The 22,225-nt window shown below is 45.0% G+C and overlaps 1 protein-coding gene across 1 annotated transcript in view; it reads left to right on the forward strand.

Annotated features, from left to right (window-relative positions):
• LOC144093740 (uncharacterized) overlaps nt 1–22,225 on the forward strand; it is an 80,712-nt gene that overhangs the window by 40,105 nt on the left and 18,382 nt on the right. The window contains exons 2-4 of the mRNA XM_077627419.1: nt 14,229–14,319; nt 15,198–16,061; nt 19,181–19,263. Coding sequence (XP_077483545.1) covers nt 14,229–14,319; nt 15,198–16,061; nt 19,181–19,263 — 1,038 coding nt within the window. The remainder of the gene's footprint in view (nt 1–14,228; nt 14,320–15,197; nt 16,062–19,180; nt 19,264–22,225) is intronic.

Raw genomic sequence — 22,225 nt, forward strand, 5'->3', positions numbered from 1 at the left:
TCCGGTTGCCTATCGACTATAGGCCCGTATCTCTAATGAAACATTTCTCTGGTCTAATTGGAGCAGGATACTGAATCCGCACCGGAGCAACCGAATCCGCCACAAAGCGGCCCAATCCTGATCGGCGAAGAAAACACAAATATGGTTTGGCCGGACGCAAGTTGTAACGCACTACGAGTTCCGGATGTTTGCCTTCCCATCCGCTCGCCACGCTTTCGTTCTAGGTATCGCCTCATGTTTATACGTAGCAGTCGTACCTCTCAATTCATACGGCGCCCTGCATTATGCAAGACCTTAAGTACAATGACAAAAATGCCTAAACACATGGGTTAATACATATCCGCGTATGTGTGCGTGCCTATCTCTCCGAATAATAGCGCGTTGCGGCATCAATGAGGCCGGCGTTGTTCGGCCGTTTGTGCGGCGGTTCAGGAAACAACCTTTTAATAACTGCATGCAGAGAACGCAAACTTCGCCACCGCTGCTTCTTCTGCTAAGCCCGCAGCTACTTCAACTGCTATCCCACCTTATCGGGACACAAATCAATGTCCGCTAGATCTGACGACACCCAATAAGAGATGCAAACAAACGCCCAGACTTAACCAGCGACGTCTTAAACGAAACTGAAGAGGTGCTAGAATTTGACGAGCTTAAAGGGCCGAATGCTTGAAACTTGCAGGTCAAACGTGCGAAGTCTTTGTTTTCGCGTTTGAAACGATGGCTTAATCGCCGAATAAAACCACGCCGGCGTTCAGGCTTCTCTGCTGTGCACAGCAACAAGCACAGGCCGCAATGATGACGGGAAGTAGGGCGGTGCGACGTTTGCAGCGAAGAAACAGTTGTTTCAAGAAATAAAACCAATGCCACTGAAGGTGAAGCCATGATGCATTGCTTGACGGCACCGGACAACGCACGGCAGCTTGTTGGCGAAGGCAGCGGACTACTGAAATTTCGGCAACAATGACGTCGTCACGAGTTTCCCCGCACTTCTCTATCGCAGGGCGGAGAAGCCTGAACATCGTCGCGGTTTTAATCAGCGATTAAGTCGCCATTTAAAGTGCCAGCGTTAAACTACTTGGCATGCTTTTACCTACAAGCTTCATAGATTCGAATTCCTGAATAAGCTCGAATTCAGAAACAACCATTTCAGCTTCCCTTTAGAAGGAAAATTGAAAGTTAGAATGAAAATAGAAAAAAAAATAGAAAGAAAATAGAAAGCTAGCGTAAGGTTTAAGAGATACGAATAGAAAGTCGTGGTTCAGATAGCGAACTCGAGTAAAGGATAAATCATAACTGAAATAAAAAGAGGAAATAGGCGAAGGCGGTACATGCTCCGCATAAATGATGTAATCAGCGGCGATGTAATTACTAACATGGCATAGAGCCAAAGGTTGGCAGGTATGGAGATAGCGCGATGAGACTGGGCAATCTGTAGGGGCAGGGCTCGCGCGCATGGTGCAGTGCAGAGGTGGCTGTAGATTATAAAAATACGTTTTCTTCTGCAGCGGTCATGAAGGGAAGAGGCGTGGAGTGTTCATGGTGACGCCGTGCAACTTAAACGACACCCTGAGCATGCTGCTTTCTTTGCTTGTGAAAGTGTGCTATATATTGGTTGTAGAATTTCATTTGTGCAGTCTTTAAACGCCTCTGCTCAACCTGTTTGGTATTTTGTATAAAAATAAAATTTACAGGACGACTGCCACTGATTAACGCGAGATTCAGCGACAGCCATTAAGATATTTATACTTGACGATATGTTGTGGCAGACAATATGAGAGCGACCTCACATGTGTGTAGGGCGCTGTTTTAGTTTTCAACACATAGTTATTTTCCATCTACGTCGGCTCTCCAGTCCGCCGTTGTAGAAGCGCAGCACCCCCGATGGTCCTCTCCTCGGACGGCACGTTTAGCAGCACCTGTCGCAGATGGGCCGTGCTACATTCCTCCGCTCTAGCCGTACCTTTTTTCCTCTTTCAATTGTAACCACGTTCCGGGCGGTTACCGTGGTACGCCTGCCTACACTCTCGCCATACTTTCCTTCGCTCGCCGTACTCTGCTTCCACGGCAACCCCCTTCTTCTAGTGCAACTACCCTCCGGTTGTTTCCCGCGGCAACCAGGTACCAGATGGGCGTTCTCATGCTCTCGCCACACCCTCCAGCCGCCGTGGTGGCTGAGTGGTTACGGCGCTCGGCTGCCGGCCCGAAAGACGCGGGTTCGATCCCGGCCGCGGCGGTCGAATTTCGATGGAGGCGAAATTCTAGAGGCCCGTGTGCTGTGCGATGTCAGCGCACGTTAAAGAACCCCAGGTGGTTGAAATTTCCGGAGCCCTCCACTACGGCGTCTCTCATAGCCTGAGTAGCTTTGGGACGTTAAACCCCCATACACTATATCGGCACACCCTCCTGCTTCCACGGTAACCACCTCGAGAACGGTTATCGTTGAAACCATCCTCTGGTTAGCCCTTCCTACGCTCTCGCCATACGGCCTCCTTCAATGGTAACCCTCTTCGTTCTTCCACGGTAAATACCCTCCGGGTGGTTTCTGTGGCAACCGCCGACCGAATGCGCCTTCTTACGTTCTCGCCATACATTCCTCCTTCAACGGTAACCATCCTTCGGTTGGATACCCTCCGCTCTCCTGATTGGTTCGTGTGGTAACCAACCACCGGTTACGCATTTCTCCGCTCACGTCATACCTTTCTCTCGGCACGGTAACCGTGCACCCTCCGGGTGATTCTCATGGCAACGCACCCACCGGTTATGCCGATCACTACGACATGCTACTACGACGCGAAATCCAGGAACGGGCGCTTAGCAGCCGCCGTTGTTAAACACAGGGACCAAAAGCCATGACGGAAATATGTAAGTGGGCCAAAAAAACACACCAGAGGAATCAAATGACCCATGATCTGTGCACATCATCCGAATATCCCAGACTTTCAAATAAAAAATATTTTGGAGTGTAACCAATTCTACTCTTGGCCTGCACTTCTGCAGGCATGCATGTACAATAAAACACTGAAAATCATACATGCCATCTGCAGAGGTGCTTAACCATGCGTAGCATGGTTTACATTACAAATCTGAGCAGTTAAGACCCAGAAATGAAGGGCTCGTTATGCCACACGTATGAAGAAAGCCGACAGTCACCGAAACCAAGGAAAACATGGAAGAATTTTTCTTTTGTTTTTACCTCTGGTGTTTATCAATGGGAAATTAGTAATCTTATCATTTTATGCCTGAAAGTTAATTGGTTAAATAGTCGAAGACAAAACAACCACAAGCCGCCAGTGGGATCCGAACCTATGGTCTCCAATATCTTGTGCGATGCTCTACCAACAAGTGCAACGCCGGCGGCTGTCCAACCTTCTTCTTTGGGGGTATTAATGCTGCGAGTAATCTAAACTTGAGAGTGTTTACCAGCGCCACCCTCGGCTCGGCCATAGCGGCGGACATAGAACGTCCTGTACGAACACAAGTGACACGTGTAAAGTGATCAGACAGTGAGGGCGGCAGCTGTTAGACAACCCTCTTATGCCACCTGTGGCATCAAGACTGCCAGAACCGAGAGCCTCGTTAAACTATTGAAAAGACAAGGGTAGAGAAATAAAGGGCTAGTTTTAACATGCATTTGAATACATTCGAAGGAAGCAGTCAATGATAAAGAATGTGATCGTTGCTTGATGAACTAGAATGGTTTACTCACTCTTTCTGTCTCTGAAGCACACCGATCGATGAATATGGCGAATAAAAGACATGCGGGAGCTAAAGTAGGAGACGCAGGTCACTCTGTTGTCATCTACTCTCCTTGTAAAGGCGCCGTCGATATACAGTCGTAGACAAAAGAATATGGACCAGGATTCGGTGGTCTAAGCCTGCTAGCGCGTTATTTACAGGAAGAAATTTCTTGGTTTGATGCACATACAAGTAAACTTTACTTTTGGCCTTCAGCATAAAGGCAGCAAACTTTACCATTTCCGTTACGCAACGCCACAAAAGAGTTTGAACATCATAATAGAAGCCTACAGCACACTAAGGGACGAAGACACATGGTTCATTAGTGCGCTAAACGCTTCCGTCATGACAAATCAACAAGCCCTAACTGCCATGTTAGAGTTTGAACGTGGAAGCGTGGTCCATATTATTCTGTCCGCGACAGTACGTGCGGCCTATTTAGGGGCTGTTTCAATCATAATTTGCAATTAAGGAGTGATTATTTGTTAACAACCACATTAGCGCATGCGGCTCCACAGGAAAGCTACACATTTTTCTCAAAAACTTCAAAGATGGGAAAAAAGTTCGTCCTGGTAACGGGATTGCACTATGGTCACCGCCTTTCTGGGGCGGTTGCTCTTAAGGCAGAAAGCGGGGATAGTTGGTGTTTTTATTGAGAGGACATAGTAGTCGCGCTAAATAGCAGGGTTGTTCTAGCGGCCAGCTAACTGGGACGACCAGCGGGCATCAGTCCACGGCTGAATTTATCAAAAACTCCAGTAGGAACGGTGTAAGCTTAACGTGCTTGAGGGAATCGCCGAAAATGAAGTTTCAGTAAGGGCGTAATAAACTGATTAGAATAAACTAGAGACCAGTCATGCGGCTATAAAGGAGAGCAATACAGCTTTCCAATTAAAGTATACTCATCTCTGAAAATTTCATTAAATACATTTGACGTCATAATTTGCAACTTCAATTTTCGAGCGTAATTGGAATCTTATCGTCATTAGACACTTGTCAGGTCAATAAGTGGTAAGCTTTGGTCGTATTACAATCCAGCACGCAGAAATTTCCAAATCAGCCAACCTAACCATGGGCTCGCTTTGGCTCTTACCTTGTTTAGAACTGGTTGTCATAACAGGAATGACCCGTTTTCAACGATTCTAAAAGAAAAGGCTTCAGTAAAGCCAGCTCTAAGTTTTTTGTCGAGATGGAAATTCGTATATGCCGAGCGGAAACGCTTCCGAGAGCTAGGTTATCTGCACCGATATTTTACTAATTGTTCAAAAGACATAGGGCAGTTATTTATTTAACGTCGTTGTAGCTTGTGCTGCATCTAAATTAATTCCGCAGACTTATGTTTTCAAAACCGGAATAATAACTTTGCGGTGGAATCAATAATGCAAGCGAGAGGGAGAAATCCAAAGCCTGCCGACTATTTCGCAGTTATCCGACTGAGGGCAGAATATTATGAACTTAAATCAAGTTGAATCAAGCATAAGGGTCACGTTGCAAAAGAAAGCCAGCAATTTGAAAAATATTTATCTCTGGTAAACCATTTTACGGGGATGAAGTGAAGTTATGAATGAGTTTAAGAATGTTAAAGGGCCAGCGAACCAGCACACTAAGTTTCATTATCACCAGCCTAACTAAACGTCCACTCTAGGACAAAGGGCTTTCCCGTATCCCTCCAGGTGTCCTCGTACTGTGCCAACTGCGGCCTCCTTGTACCGAAAACTCCTTACAGGGGCACTGAAACACCTTTCGAAGGGAGCACATCAATCGCTCAGTCACCACATTGTGTCATCATGTAACACCTGAGCCAAATAATACACTTCTGCGCGCAACAGAGAACCCACAACCACGCGCGAAAGTTGGCGAGCCCTTTCTGGTGATTTTTTCATGCTCGCATTCTCCTCCGTCGCTCGCTCCTGCGTATAAGTTGAGAGGTGGCTATTGGTTGGATTCTTTCAGACGTCAGGCAGCTGCCATGGCCGCGGCCAGTAAGCCGCGTAGCTCCGGCGGGTCAGAGAGCTCCGCACCCTGATGTATAAGGCCGTCGGAGGAGGCCGAAAAATGATGAGAAGAGAGGGAAAGGCGCGAAGACGATGAAATTCAAATTTTCACTACAGATAACTCAGCTTCTACAACGCGTATTACAAACATTCTTGCTGGACATCATTCGCGAAGCGGCGTCTAACATCTCAGGCACACCACAACTTTATTGGAGTCCCTTTCAGAGCCCCTTTAACATCATCCACCCATCTGATTCTCTGCCGCTCTCTGCTGAGTTTGCCTTTTCTTGGAATCCACTCCATTACCTAACTAAGGGACCAACGCTTATCTTTACTTCGCATTACGCACTCCACCCACGCTCATTTTTTTTTTGTTTCGGATAGGATATCTTTCATCACTCAACATTCATTATCATCAGCCTAACTGCGTCCACTGATGGACAGCATTACATCTATTTTTCTATCCATAACCATTTTCTTTTGCCGCCAGGTTTCTGACTCAGTCATGAGTGCTTACAAGATATTATTAAACACTTCCATCGTGAATAATACTGATAAGCTGCTATTCAAGACCTGAGCGGTAAAAATTAAGACTAGTCTCAAATGCTTTATTTATGCTTGAAATCGCATTAAAGATGTGCCAAAAACTATTTCGACCCTTGCCCATTGGCTAGTTATGGTATTGGTCCAAAAAATCAAACACAATCAAGAGGACACTTCATCACATACACAATGCTGATTTGTAACAGAGCGAAGAGAGATTATGCATAAATGAAAATAAAAAAAACGCAAAAAGGAACATCGCATATATTCAACATACATCGTGCATGTTCAGTTTCAGTGTAAAAACGGATGCACACCGCTTAACATAAAGAATGTATGTGCTGAAAGAACTTTTACAGTAGGTGCAAAATTCTGAGCACAAAATTTTGCTGGCTGATCCTGCTTAGAATGCGCTATGATTCTTGACGATCGTCACAATAATTTTTGTATTGGGTCGATGTAACTGTTCTACGTCCGTCCTCGTGAGTCTAGAGTGTGAGAGATGGTTGACGATAAAGGAGAAATATAAAATGCGTAATGTATATGTATACATGTCAAAGAACGTACGTGCCTGTGGAAGTTTATAGCTCCAGAATGCCAACTTGGCCCCCACTGCTAATAAATAATTTTAAAAGTGCATATGGCTTTCAATGGCAAATTTATAACAGGGAATACATTCTAGCAGGGAGCTGACCACGCTAATGCTTACAGAGTTAATGTCTACTCGTTTACTACGGGACTAATATGCAGCGCGTTTAGTTTTCTTAACGTTAACAGATTGCTTGTTAGCTGCGAACAATTTCAATTTTTCTTTACACTCCATTTCCTCGATCGTCCCGATCGATTTACTTTAATTGTTATCGCGCCATCATCTGCATGCATCAGCATATCTCTCAAATATAAGCACGGAGAAGGTAGCAAATATATAAAACGAAAGCAGCAGCAAAAAAAAAAAAACCCCATGGGGCACGCCTGCATGTATCCGTTGTGGTGACGGTGATACATTATTCAGTACAACTATCTGTTGACGTTCATTAAAGTAACTGGAAAACAACTCGAAAATTCGTTCTCTAAAACCATCATCCTTTATTTGCACAAAAGGATGGAATGGTCGACCGTATCAAAAGACCTTTCTAAATCGATAAAGTCTACAGCCACAAGTTTGTTGTCATTTAAAGCGAAGTGTATGATCTGTGCTAACGACTACGTAGCTGATGCAGCCGGAAACAGTGTTGCTTTGGGAAAATTAGTAAATTAGAAAATTAGTAAATTCAGTATTATGCTATAAATCTACTAATTTGATTCGCAAACATTTTTTCGCAAAGAATATTGTTGGAACTGACCAAGGTCGATAACTATAAGGGTTTGAGCGATCTCCCTCCTTGTATATTGGCACAACTCGGGCTTTCGTGAACGGCGTCGGGTACATGGTGGCTTGCTGTAAGAGATTGAGGACGTGGCTTAATATAGCAGCCAGAATATCGATGCTTTCTTTTAACGTACGTACTGTTATTTCACGTGTTCTTGCGGCTTTGTTACTAGCCGTAGTTTCCAGTGCAGAATGTATTTCGTTAAGCTCAACGTCATCCAGAAAAATGTATTTGGCAGTTAACTCAGGAACAAAGAATTTATATCTGTGTTGGCTACATTGGTAGCCGAAGAAATTTCAGCTGTAGTAAAATATGAATTAAACCTACCTAAAAGATAACCGCTGGTCCTTAAGGATAACAGAGTGGATTCCAGGAGAAGGCAAGCGTAGCAGGGGGCGGCAGAAGGTTAGGTGGGCGGATGAGATTAGGAAGTTTGCAGGCATAGGGTGGGCGCCGTTGGAAAAGGACAGGGTTAATTGGAGAAACATGGGAGAGGCCTTTGCCCTGCAGTGGATGTAGTCATGCTGATGATGATGATGATGACAACGTTCTGATCAACGGCGCCGGGAAACACCTGTTGTTGCCGCGGTTTTCCAATAATATTGTTTGCAATTTCCGACATACTTTTGATTTACCGGCGATATGTTCGATTAGGCATATATAAAATTCTTTTTTCTGCGCATAACTGCCACCAATTTATTATATTCTGTTATCGTTATGCTGTTTTCATTTAAGATCCCAAGCATTTCTGCTGCAACAGTGCTAGAATTTGTCATCTCGGGCAAAACGGGCACCTTATATCAGCGCACAAATTTCTTAGTACTGCTGTGAATTGTAACGCATCTAAGGGTTTCGGTTAGGCTGAAGAATTCAGTTTCAACGTCATCGTGGTATATGTTACTAGTGCCGATTGACTGGATGTTAGATTGAGTTGAGCTGAGGTGTTGAATGCTACAGGTGGGATTAGCCTTGCTTATTCTGCCGGCAACTGCTCCACCGTAGCGTCACTTATCTGTTAATAATGTCCTACAACCTGTCGGATCTACCCCGCTATGCACACAGTCACTTATAATAGTACATTCCACTCCCGTAGTCGCCATCTATGCACACATTCACTCCCAGTAGAACATAGTAAATTCTGGTAGTTACGTTGGCATGCTTTAGTTTAATGATGTTTTTGATCGTGACGCATGTGGGTAATGATCTGAAATGGGTTGGTTGCATGCCCCCGGAATAATTTCCGAAGTTGTAAACGTTATATGATCAATAATGACCTTTGCAGACGCGCTTGTTGTTCTAGTGGAGATAATCATCGAAATCTTAAAAATTGACGGACTAGCAGATAGATAATCTAGCAGAACTTTTTGCTGGGCTAGTTGGTCCATACTGACAATAGTGAAAACAGCGCTAAAGAGGAAGCCGGAGGGCGAAACGAAGAAGTGACAGGAAAGAGCGCTGACTGACAACTGAATTTATTGAGCGAAACTCGCGCAATATATAGGAAGGCAGTGGCAAAGATAGTCAGATGCAGTCAACGTCACATGATGCATAGAGCCAAAAAGCGATAAAAAACAAAACAAGGTGATAAAGCCAACAGTGAACTGAAGCTCAAAAGGGGTGGTAACAAAAAGGAAACTACACTCAATGACTATACACAGTTAATGTCACATGGTGTAAAGAGCCATAATAGCGATAAAACCACAACAGGATGAAAAGGCTTAAAGTCCGCAGAAACTCAAAGGGATGGTAACAAAAACTACATGTTGACTTAAACAGTTAATGTCACAAGGTGTAAAGAGCCATAAAAACCAATAAAACATCCATAGCAGATAATAAGGGTAAAACCGATAAAAACTGAAGAAATGGAATTGTGGAAAGAATAAAAATTGACAATGTAGCAACGTAAGGGTAAAAAATTCACAGACCATAACAAAAAAAACGATGCAACAGTGACACTCAGCGATTGAAACACGCGTAGTTAACAATAAAAAATTTTTTTAGCAATGTTGTTCCAAAAAGGCAAGTTCACTTTCGTACAAGGATTTAGACGCGTCACTGACACATTCCAAGCCCTTTCTTTTTATAAAGAAAGCTTCCTTCAATTCCCGGGCTACACTGTCTCTACTCCTATCAAGAACTACAGTTTCGCGTAAACGAGGCATGCATTTACACTCCTTGCAATGAACCGCTAGATTAGAGCCAGTGCCAGCGGTTCATTGCAAGGAGTGTAAATGCATGCCTCGTTTACGCGAAACTGTAGTTCTTGATAGGAGTAGAGACAGTGTAGCCCGGGAATTGAAGGAAGCTTTCTTTATAAAAAGAAAGGGCTTGGAATGTGTCAGTGACGCGTCTAAATCCTTGTACGGAAGTGAACGTGCCTTTTTGGAACAACATTCCTAAAACATTTTTTTATTGTTAACTACGCGTGTTTCAATCGCTGAGTGTCACTGTTGCATCGTTTTTTTGTTATGGTCTGTGAATTTTTTACCCTTACGTTGCTACATTGTCAATTTTTATTCTTTCCACAATTCCATTTCTTCAGTTTTTATCGGTTTTACCCTTATTATCTGCTATGGATGTTTTATTGGTTTTTATGGCTCTTTACACCTTGTGACATTAACTGTTTAAGTCAACATGTAGTTTTTGTTACCATCCCTTTGAGTTTCTGCGGACTTTAAGCCTTTTCATCCTGTTGTGGTTTTATCGCTATTATGGCTCTTTACACCATGTGACATTAACTGTGTATAGTCATTGAGTGTAGTTTCCTTTTTGTTACCACCCCTTTTGAGCTTCAGTTCACTGTTGGCTTTATCATCTTGTTTTGTTTTTTATCGCTTTTTGGCTCTTTGCATCATGTGACGTTGACTGCATTTGACTATCTTTGCCACTGCCTTCCTATATATTGCGCGAGTTTCGCTCAATAAATTCAGTTGTCAGTCAGCGCTCTTTCCTGTCACTTCCTCGTTTCGCCTTCCGGCTTCCTCTTTAGCGCTGTTTTCACTATTGTTAGCAGATAGATACGTGTAGTCATTGCATTTTGCATTACGTGTATCAATAGTAACGTCGCCGCTAATTATAATCGGGTCTTTGTCTACCAATTAACCTCCCCACCTTTCCTCTTTCTCCTCCTCCTTGTCTTCTGCTGCTAGGGTGAAGAATACTGATACAAGTTTTTGAATAAATAAAGCTACAGCTGCGTTATGGGGTCTGTATACGAAATCTAGGATCCCAGAGTTGTCCAGTCTGTTAAATAGTGTTTCGAAATCAAGCGTACTGCATGAGAAGTTTGGCAGATAAGTGCGACTGTTGTGAACACAAAGAGCTACACCAAACCCAAGCGAAAATGAATCAGGCGATTGTGAAATTATTAGGTAATCAGGAATAATAACATCCTCGCCTTTTTTGAGCCAGGTTTCGGATATTTGGGATATTTCAATGACATTGTGAGGTTTTGTGTGTGTGTGTGTGTGTGTGCTGAGGAAGACAGGCAAACAGCAAGTTCGTTTTTTTATACCACGTATATTTATGTGGATCATGTGCAAGCTACCGTTGTCGTTCTTCGTTAAAGTGACGTTTCAGCCCTGAAGTAGCTGCGGCTATATTTGAGTTACTAGACAATTTTTGCAAGATCATCTTCAATATGTAAGATGTATTACTTTCAAATTGCCTGCTTTCCTCTCCAAGATTACACTTCTTCCTGTTTCAACCCGGCCTAGCCTATCAAGATTTGATTTTCAGAAAATAGGTGGCCGTTTACAAAAAGCTGCCTCGTTTTTCTCAATACCAAGCATTGTTGTGTTCAACCGGTTTTTCTTTGCTGCCTGAAAGAACTTGTCCCACATCATCATCATCGTCGTCGTCATCATCATCATCGTCATCAGTAACTTTATTTACACACTGTGGGGCTAACACTCCTGCTTTAGACGGCAGCAAGGATCTCGTAGGCGCTGGCAGTGAATACACCTTGAAGTGATCTTCACAATTTATTTGGCAGTCCAGATCCTTCAGTTGTAACTACATGTGCGACACCTATGTCACATGCAGAGAGCCGTATTTTCAGTCATTTGGCCACCTTCTGCATTGTGTCGCTTTATATTGTCATTCTCTGACTCTGGTACCCCTTTTAGTTTAACGTCGTTGCGCCACAATACTGCTTGAATTCAGTAAGTTCCTTCAACTCGCCCAGGTCTTTCCTGAGCCTTTGACAGTACCTTTCCCAATCTAGGCTCCGTTTCTAGCTCTTCAGTGAGGTGCCTCAAAACTTTTCCCGCCTCAACCGGGGCCCGCACGTACGGTTGTCTCTCTGGACAATTCGTAAGCTTCGGCGTGGCAAAACTTCGGGGCACACTTAGCGATAACGCTAATAGGTACCTTCAGTGGTCTGGAGTCCTCTTTGCATACCACTTCGCGGACACTGCCACGGTTCCTTATTTTCTTTTTTCTCTTTTTTTTAATTTACCACGAGGCACACAAGGCGAACACACGTCGAAGACCACACAAGTCGAACGAACATTCCACCCTGGTCGAGGGGTAAAGCGCCTTGGCTGACGACCCAACAGGCAACGGTTAGAGCGCCGGCTCGACCATTTTTCTTTTCAAAACAATTGCTATTCTTTCCTCAGAGGCACTAAGTAATGGTGGTGGAAAGACGTCACTGCCCTGTAGACAAATAAGGAATTGTGTAGTGACGTCACCGCTGTTTTACTGAACGATCGTTGTGGGGTTTTGAATTACCCCCGCGAGCTCATGTTGTTGTGGCGTCACAACCCTGTCGATCAATCCGTATTTTATCGACACGCCAACGGCGCAGGGTTCTCGGATACGTCCCACACACTGAACAACGTCATGCAACACTGTGTGCACTGTTCGCTTTGCCAAAGTAATTGGAGTTCTCCCGTTCACCAAACCACTTCGCTACACACACGGTCCGCTACGAGCACGCTACGCTTCTCAGCTGCAGTGTGATATTTCCGTGTTCTCGGCACAGTCACACGCGTACACCCTAAACAGAATTAAAGGAGTGAAAAAGAGAATAAGCTGTCCTTGCTGCCTTTTTACTCCCATTTAAGAGTACTCGTAATCACAGTGCAAGTAGTCTTATTGTTCGTCAGTGTTTCGTGCGCTTAACGCTATCCACTTCCCGCCGCTGCTTACACAAGGCCAAGATGAGTGCCAGCGGCGGAGAATGAAAGCTCAAGACGATTACCGTTGGCCGAAAGGCGGTCATGACCGAAGCAGTTAAAGGTTTCCGCCTGATATACCTATGCTCCGTCACAACACAAGGCGATCGTGAGGTGAAGCCGTGTGGTTGGGCTGCACTGACCGGTGTATTCGTGTGTCATGCGGCGAGGCAAGCAAACGGCACTCGCGGAGGAATCGCAGCTTTGCGGCCGCTTTTACCTCGGCCGTATAGGATTTGGCGCCAAAAAAATGGGGTTAAATATTTCGGTAAGTCTCTCGCTATCCTCTGCGACATTGTTCCTCCAAGGCCCGTTTCTTCGGCTCCGAAGCCTATGCATGCCACACTAGAAACGGGCGAGCATTGGCGATGCTTGGTATATTCGTGTAGAGGGCTTTAGGCGCGTGACTAGTTCCCTTGGAGGAATAATACTGTAGAGGTCAAGAAAAGAGGTCTGCAAAATTTTTTGGCCCTGTCTTCTCGGCGCTGAAGCCGACATGGGTCGCGGTAAAAGCAGGCCAGTGACGATTCCGTCGCGAGCACAAGTATTTAACGAAACGCCAGTTTTGGACGCACCGGTATACGCTGGCCACAATGCGCCAGCACACATCGGCAAATATATAACTATCTTGCAAAATATATTGTTTCTAATAATATCAAAATCTTTATTTTTGTGGCCTTGTAGATAGTCCTCGATTTCACATTCAGCATACTTCAAAAGAACATGGCGTTTTGTTTTTACTTTTTATTTGTGTTCTTTGGCCAAACTTGGTCTAACCGTCATGGAGTTCCATACATTATTTTCAATATACCCTGGTCAGGCTTTAGGCCAGCTGTAGCGAAATTAGTCGCTGGAACTGTAAATTCAGGGGAGATGGTTTATAAATCATGTTCAATCACGCTTCGGTATATTCGCTACTTTCGCCATCATCATACTCTACCTCTGATTTTGTTCATGACTTCCCGCACCGAATGATATGATAAATAGGTTACCAGGTCTAGATTCAATAAGCTGACTTCCAAGGTATTCCGCAATAAGCTCCTCCTTGATTACCGCGTTTACGGTACCACTGCAGCGAGCGCTGTAGTACCCACCGATGAGCCCAACCCTGCAGCCTGGTACAACGACTGGGTTGATTGCACCAGGTCCCACTGCAACCGAAACATTTATGAACACAGATAGATGAAATCGCAATACTCGTGACGGTTTCCCGTGAAAGATCTGCTTGTTGCTAAAAACGGTATTATCAGAATGCCAGCGTTGTTATATCTAGCGTCGTAAGTACTTAAAGTATTCTGGCGTAACGTTGTCCTGCTAAGTAATACATAATAGTGCATGTGTACGTGAAGTACTTGGAAAGCATACTTTCCGCTTCATTATCATTGTCTCTCTTTGTGTCTTTGCAGGGCATTCGATGGCGGTTAGCAGAAACGGGCGGCGCCACGCCGATTCTTCCAGTCTTAGTATTCACATTCTCAGTCATATCACTCGCCAAAGGTACGTGCATTCTGCGTTAAGCTTTTAACACATTTCATTGAGAGAACGACACCTGCACTTAATCTTCGAAAACACATTTTCCCTCTCTAATCACTGGCAAAGGCACTGTGTGTTTAATATTTTACCAGTACGAGTAGGCTTCTATGACTGGTTTCTTCATACTGTTTTTTTTTAGTGTTTGCGTTCCCATAATTTTTTTTTCTTTGCTTCTCGAATTATAAAACCTATTTCATTTCGTATCTTTCCTCCTTTGACGCTGTGGACGAGACGCGTCTCGAATCATTGGAGGCTACCTCCTGGCCGTCACTATGTCTTCTTTTATTGCTCCTCCTGACTACTATCACGAACGCACTGTTCAGCACTATCGCAGAGAAAGCACCACATTCGAGACCCTCATTTACAGCTACGAGTAAAATTACAAATTTTGAGCCTGCAGAACATTCTGAACTCCAAAATTAGGCATATGAGATTATATATGGGGGTTTAACGTCCCAAAGTTACACAGGCTATGAGGGACGCCGTACACCTGGTATTCTTTAACGAGCACTGACATCGCACAGAACACGGGCCTCCGGAATTTCGCCTCCATCGAAATTTGACCGCTGCAGCCGGGATCGTACCCGAGTCTTCGGATCAGCAGCCGAGCGCCATAACCACTGAGCCACCGCGGCGGCACGCACATAAGAGACTGAACCATGAGAGAAAAAACAAGGAAATCACTGCATTTCATATCTCAAGGCAAGAGCTTTTATTACGGCAATTCGGCGATGAGATCTCACTGACCATCAACCATGCAGAGATATCGTGCCTGCGTGCCGAATTGAAACTAGTTTAAACGTCCGAGAGACTTAACATGACGTGCGCCGTCTTTTTCGCAGGTCTCAAGATCAGCCCCAAGTCATGCGAAAACGCCATCGGCGAGCGGGGCACGTGCATGTTCGTGTGGGAGTGCATCAAGCTGGACGGCAAGCACCTGGGCACCTGCACCGATGGCTTCCTGTACGGTTCTTGCTGTGAGTACGACGACAGCGAAAACAGCGTAGCCGGAGGCCTGGCGCCGGAGCCGCCTTCCTCGACGTCCACAGAGCTGCCCCCCGTGCACAAGCAGCGTCCCAAACCGCCGCAAACCAAGCCACCCAACAAGCCGTCAGTAACCACCAGCCTAAACAGCATCGCCGTTCCCAGCTACCCTCAGCGAAACTTCACGCTCATCTACTTGACGCCCACGTCACCGACGCCGACCACGACTAAGAGGCCCACGACGAGAAGGACGTACAAGCCTTCCGCGAGACCAAGCACGACGTCTTCGACGCGACCGGCGTCGACGAGCACGACGCCGGCGACCTCTCCGACGGTGGCCAGCGTGGTGGTCACGGCCACTCGCTGGCCGCCGACGTTCCGGCCGCCGGGGATCACGACCTTCTGGTCGCTGTTCAGACCACGCCCAACGCTGGTGCCCATCATCACATTCCGGCCTAGCCGCCGGCCACCTACGAGACCGCCGACCACGACGAAGAGGAGGACGACGACGAAGGCGACCACGACAACCACGACTACGACGACCAAGAGGCCCGCGGCGGGTCGCCCCCCGGGTCTTCAGCGGCCCCCGCACGGTACACACGGGAGGCCGACGACGAGGAAGCCGCCGGCCACGGTGGCGGCGCAGGCTAGCAACGCGGCGACATCCGGAGGCTCCAAGAGGCCTGTACCTCCGACACAGCTCCTCAACAAGAGGCCCAAGGGTGAGGAAGCTCCTCGAAAGAACACTAAAATGGCGCATCTAAAGAAACGCAAGTGTTGCGAGTTAAAATAAAAAGGTTAGGGCCTGGTGTAAACCAAGTCACTGCATTGTTCTGCCTTACCTAGCTTTCATAGCAACAAAACGTTGCCTTAGTGGGGTAGCAACAACGATTCCGGTGGTCTTTCCCCAAAAGCGATATCGATATACGAGCCAGAATGAGAAAGTATGTTTAGTTATCCTATTTCCAGCACCTACGATAATTTAAAGAGAAAGAAAACCTCACGTTGAATTGTCTTTCTTGAAAAGCTTATGTTTCGATCAAATTAGGTGCCGTGTTGAACGCGCAAAATAATTTTAGTACGGCCGCTCGTGATTTAATTAATAAGAATTTTTTTTCTTATCCTGGAAAGAGCTGCAGTTTTTATTCTAAATCCCAACTGATTTTAGAAGAAGCTAATGCATCTTCATGCAACCGTAACCAAGGTTGTGCATGAACAAGTCATGGAAAATGGAATTAAAAAGACGTACTTTTAACATATTAATGGCGTATTGCTTGCAAACCTTTGGCGGCATTATCTCTAGTTATGTGTGCTGCACGTGTTCGACTTCTGATTGCAAGGAATTTGTTGTAAATCGCTTTTCTTTGCAATTCATCGCCACAGTGAGTTGAAATTTGATTTTATTTATAAACGATCTGTTTCCGGATAAGTTGTCGTCACAAAGTCATGCTCTCTCAGGGGTCAGATTTGGCGAAATTATTAAATCCTAAAAATGAAATGTCATTCGTAAGCCACAATTTCTTGTGCCCCACAAAAACATGGTTGGCTATAGTTATACGGTAGGAATTGTTCTGTTTTCTCAGATGTCCAGCTACAACTGCTGTCGAATGTAATGGCTGGCTTAAAAGTATTTGTGCTGGAAGCAAAGTTTTGCACGCTGAAAAAACAATAAAACAAATGCACCTCGACTAAAGCGATAAGAAGCAGGTAACGTAAAAAGCAGCAAGAAACGACTCAACATCACTATTTCGGAGGACCGCACATAACAACGGCGGTTACTTCTAAAGGAAGATTCTGCAGTTACGCTCTCCCAAGCGTAACGAAAAGCACTTAGATCCGCTACAAACAGTACGGATATAGCGTCGCTAAGAGCGCGTTCTCAAACGGTAGGCCCGTGCACTAACCGCTCTGCAAGCACGCGTTGAGAAAAATAAAATATAAAAAGTAGCCTTAGAAAAATCTCAGCAACCCGGGGTAATGCAGCAAAGACAATGGGGGTAATCTGCGAATAAGCATAAATGGATCCGACGTGACCACCGCCGAGCCACAAGCTTTTCAGTGTTACGCAGATCACGTCCGCGTATCAAGACAGCTTCAGTGACCGTGAGAAGTAGAGGAGCGTGCTTCACGCAAGGCGGTAAATGTAACGGCCGTTGCGTGACGCTCGCAACAGCCGTTGCGCAGTGTTCATGAAGCAGTGTCCATCCCTCGAAATTTTCGTACGTTCCCCTGAAGTTAGGTATCTGGTCCGTTTTTTGTTTTTGTTTCGCGCTGAATTCAGGGAATTAATTTTAGGAGGTTGCTTGTTAGGCATCACTCTTCTATCTCAGCTATAGGAAGGACTTGGTTTGCAAAGAAAACGCCGTTCGGCGTTTTTGTCACTTTTGTTTGAGTTGTTTGTTTAAAAAATAGAAAAAAAGACGCCGAAATTTCCGTGATTATATTTTCGTAAGGTGTTTGACAACTCCTTCAGTTTCTGCGCAGTGCCGAAACTTTGTTAGCCTGCAGGCAAGCTTTTTCACGCACGCGGCGTGTCTGGCGGTCAAGCATGACGTTCACGCCTTTCGGGGTGTGGGAGGCGTTCCCACAGAATTCACACAGTTCTCACGTGCAATTATCAAGTGGCAGCACGCAAGCTTTGCTGTAATTCTCAGTTCATTTCCGAGCCACTTTAGGGGCTAATTCTGTTGTGTGAGAGAACTAAGCTGATGTTATTCGCAAGATGCACCGCTTTCGGAATCGCCTGCGCGTACCGCCTTTCCGAGTCCCTCAAGTAGCCTCCAGTCTGCTCCTAACTCCACGCGATGCCGCGCACTGGTGTGTCCTTTCTGAGAAATATTACCTCACATATATTCTGAATAACATCGTTCTACACGAAACCAAAGGACTTCGCTCAACGATGCCATAACTGGTACGTGGGTGTTGTATGAAGGCAGCTGGTCGAACTTTGCGGGTAAAGTGTTAAATGCTGCATGTTCATTTCACTGTCGTGTCATGTAGCCCCTGAATCTTGTAACGGAAAAATACCTCAACAACGAAAAGCCCTCGGGTGCAGGTTTGGTGATGCTACATTTACAGTCTGGCAGGCTCTTTTAAATATATTCACGTGAGGTCTTCACCTGAAGACAGTATACCGCGAGGGAGCCATGGCTACATCGCTCAGCGTGCACAGTAAAGAAAAAACAGGTTTAAGAGGAGGCCGCCTTTGGCAGCAAAACCGACGTTTCTAGCTATTCATTTTCTACCTTCCGGACACTGGCCTGCTCGAGGAGCTTTGAATTGTGTCTGTAGCAGCGTATAAAATGCATCACTTTCAAACTTCTTTGACTGGCATCTATTGTTTACCTGACTCATTTATCTTCGTGATTTTATTTGAAGTCTTAGTCTTTCAAAAACTTTCTTTTCTCTAGGTTTCCACGCGCATTTCGGCCGATAGTGTACGCCGGAAAGAGTAGTTTTTCATGGATAAAAACCTTCCTTTCTTTTCCTCTGTATTTTCAACAGTACTCATGCAGGTAAACCAGGTGTAGTAGCATCGCAGCTGTTGTAATGCATTGCTGTTTTTTGCGGACAGGTGCATAATGCGTCCGCAAAGCAAAACGAAACTCAGAATGGGTTGTAAAAGAACAAGGAAATAACAAGATAAAAAGAATGGCAGAAGACCCACTTTTGATTTAACAAAGGTGCCGTTCATGATTTTGGTTTTCCTGCCTGCATGCTCACTCGTTTTAGTAATTGCGAATGACTGTCGAACGTCTTTGTCTCGGTAAGGTGCTTTGCGGCAAAGATTTTTCTTTAAGGTATACCCTGCGTTGACTCCGTTTTCTCTCTATTTTAACAGGGGAGTGCGGCGTTCCGTCCATCCTGCCGCAGACGAAGGTTGTGGGAGGCAAGAGCGCCTCGTTCGGAGCATGGCCGTGGCAGGTACGTATACGCACCACCAGGGTGGGTCCATTTGTGGACGGGGAACACGCATGCTGAAGCTTCGCCACAAGTTCAGCGAGCCTGAAGAATGGGTGCTCTCAGGAGGAAAACGAATATGTGTCTCTTGTTTTCGTGGTGCTCAGTTGGGCGATAACCGATAATTCTGCTTCAGATGCTTTTGCGAAACTTGCACCAGTAGTATATTCGACTTTCTGTTCACGTTTGGCTGGGGTAGCCCGTAGTGTAACTATTCAGTTCGCTTCAATAAGTGGGCTGTATTATGCTCACTGGACGTTCGCTCGCTGGAATATCCAAGTATTTAATGAAGTAGCGTATTTTGCTGACCTTAAAATCCAAGTGGCCTATGTGACCTTGTGCACAAGGACAAACAAAGTATAATGAAAAGAAAATAGTCAAGGTCATTCTTAGCATCATCTTTTTTATGGAAGCAAAGGAAACAAGCATGTGAATGACTAATAGGGACTCCTATCCCGTACGTAGCCTTTATCACTCAAACTAGTGTCACCTCAACGTAACTGCCGTGTTTTAAACCGAAATTTACCCCAGAAAATGAAAATTCCTTGAATGAAACATCACTGGCCTAGACTTGTACACGAAAGCGAGGTGTTGACGTGGCTCAGATATTAAGTGAGCTCAAGTCTGTTAAACCTGACAAGCCGATTCCTTCATAGTATCGTCATCTGAAACTAGCTCCATGCCTCTAGTTGTTATATCTCAGCGAGATTCCAGATCGGTAATGTAACGCAATTTTATTTTTTTGGTCGGCTTCGCATTCGCTGCTAACTTGCAGAGTCTCGCTTGGACCTCCTTTCAGTCAATTGTGAACTCGGATTTGTCTACGTTAAGAATACCATCAGCGATAGTCCACTAATGCGCAGCTTTGATTACGTGACTTATGCCTCAGGGCTGATGTCGCTAAAAGGCATTCAGTAGTGCGGAGGGATGGCTATGAAGTGACGTTAGACGCTTGCAGTTTACAACCTACCATCACTCGTGATAGTCGCCGCCTGCGAAGCCTACGAAGAGAACGCAATATGGAATTAAGCAGATACCAGATTCTCGGCCTGCAGAGATGCGCACTCACCTTTTGTTCTTTTTTGCGAAGAAAAAGACGCCCAGTATTTCTGTCGATTTTAACAAAGCTTTAGACGTTCTTAATCATAAAATACTACTCTAAACGTGAGTGCTACGGCATCCGTGGTCATTCTCTTGAAATTTTCGGTCTTACTTAAGCACGCGTACGCAAGTCGTTACGGTCGGTAATTACAAATCTGGTGTCTTTTGATTCAATGTGGCGTCCCACAAGGTAGCCTTCGCGGTCCGTTTCTCTTTAATGTTTATGCAAACAACATCGCAAGTATAGCCCATAACGTAAGTTGAATTCAGTACGATGATGACACAAGTTTTATTCTTAGCGGCTCCTCTGCTGACGAGCTAGTTACTAGAGGGAATCTGATGCTTTGCGGGCTGCAGAAATGGTACAGAGCTAATGGCTTGGTAGTTAACTGCAGCAAGAATAAGGCTCTTTTTCGTCCCGTTAGCTTTCATATTACTCCAGGAAACGAACTAAAGCTGGAAAATAATGTTATTGAAACCGTGAACAAGTTTAAATCACTAGGCGTGGTTTTCGACTCTCGCATAAGATGGCCTGAACTTTGAAAGCAAGCTTTCGAAATCTATAGGCTTCCTCTCTAGATGTCGCAGTGGGTTTTCTCCGAAGCATAAGTTTATGATTTACCGCCATTATTTCAATCGTACCTAAATTACTGTCACCTTGTTTGGTGCACTACATGTTAACAAACCTAAATATAAAACTCGCCCTCCAAAAGGAGGCAATAAGTCTTATCGCTGGTGCGTGCCACACTGCCCATACGGATATTACGCGTGCATGCCACATTTGGGTATCACTTACTGCATCGCCTTATATTCTCGCCGCAATGCGTATCCGACTTCCTGAAGATTCTTGTTATAGTTAGGCTTAGAGAAAAACGCTTCTTCATCAGAAGCAAACAAGAATGGGACGTTCCTCGAAGGAGGGCACTATATGGCAACCAGAGCCTTCGGTTCACTTTGCCATACACGCTAAATCATTATTGCGTAAACAGCCCTATCATTTTTTCAACACCAATGAAGGACTTTACATCGTATTTCTTTCATGCAGCTCCGTCTTTATTTTCCTCAAGGTTTAAACCACGAAGTGTTGCATCCTATTCGAAGGTTACTAGTGGCTTATTACTTTCCATGTTTATGATTTCTTTGTTTCATGAGCGGAAATTTCGCTGTTCTGTACTACGTCACGTCGACGTGCTTCATGTTTATGTTTGCCTGTGAGTGTGCACATGCTCTGTTGCTCTGCCTTTTTTTCTAACTTGCCCTGCTGATCCTCGGGCACCTCTCAGACTTCCCTCCTAGCTTTTTGTCCGAGGCACATTTCCAGTATTTTAGAGGGGGAAAAAATAAACTTTCACTTTCATTCAATAAGAAGGGAAAAGTGACTACAGAAGGCGCCGGTTGTCTCAAAATCAAGATTTAGAACTCGGTTGACAATTTCAATTTTCTTAACACAAGCGACAGTGTTGCCTAATCCTCTCATAAGTTTCTAAAGTGTGTTGATAGCTCATAAGCAGCATTTCGAAGCCTCCATGCGGACATACAATCGTAACTTGTCACAACATGAAAAGCTTCATGAAAATTAACTGTATATCACAGATGAACCCATCTAATGAAGAAGTTTGCGCACTCCAGGCGGTAGAGGACATTCTTCTGGATTTGTAACACAAGTTGAAACTCTTATTTCGCGCTCAAATGCCCCGGTCACTTCGTCGGTTTAATCAGCATATCCAAACTAGTCGATGGTGTTTTCCGTCCCAAAGCCGATGGAGCTGCTGTCAAGCCCACCCCAGTGGGAACTTCGGAATATTTGCGCCCACGTGGTTATGTT

Source organism: Amblyomma americanum, chromosome 6, assembly GCF_052857255.1.
Source record: "Amblyomma americanum isolate KBUSLIRL-KWMA chromosome 6, ASM5285725v1, whole genome shotgun sequence".
NCBI lineage: Eukaryota > Metazoa > Arthropoda > Arachnida > Ixodida > Ixodidae > Amblyomma > Amblyomma americanum.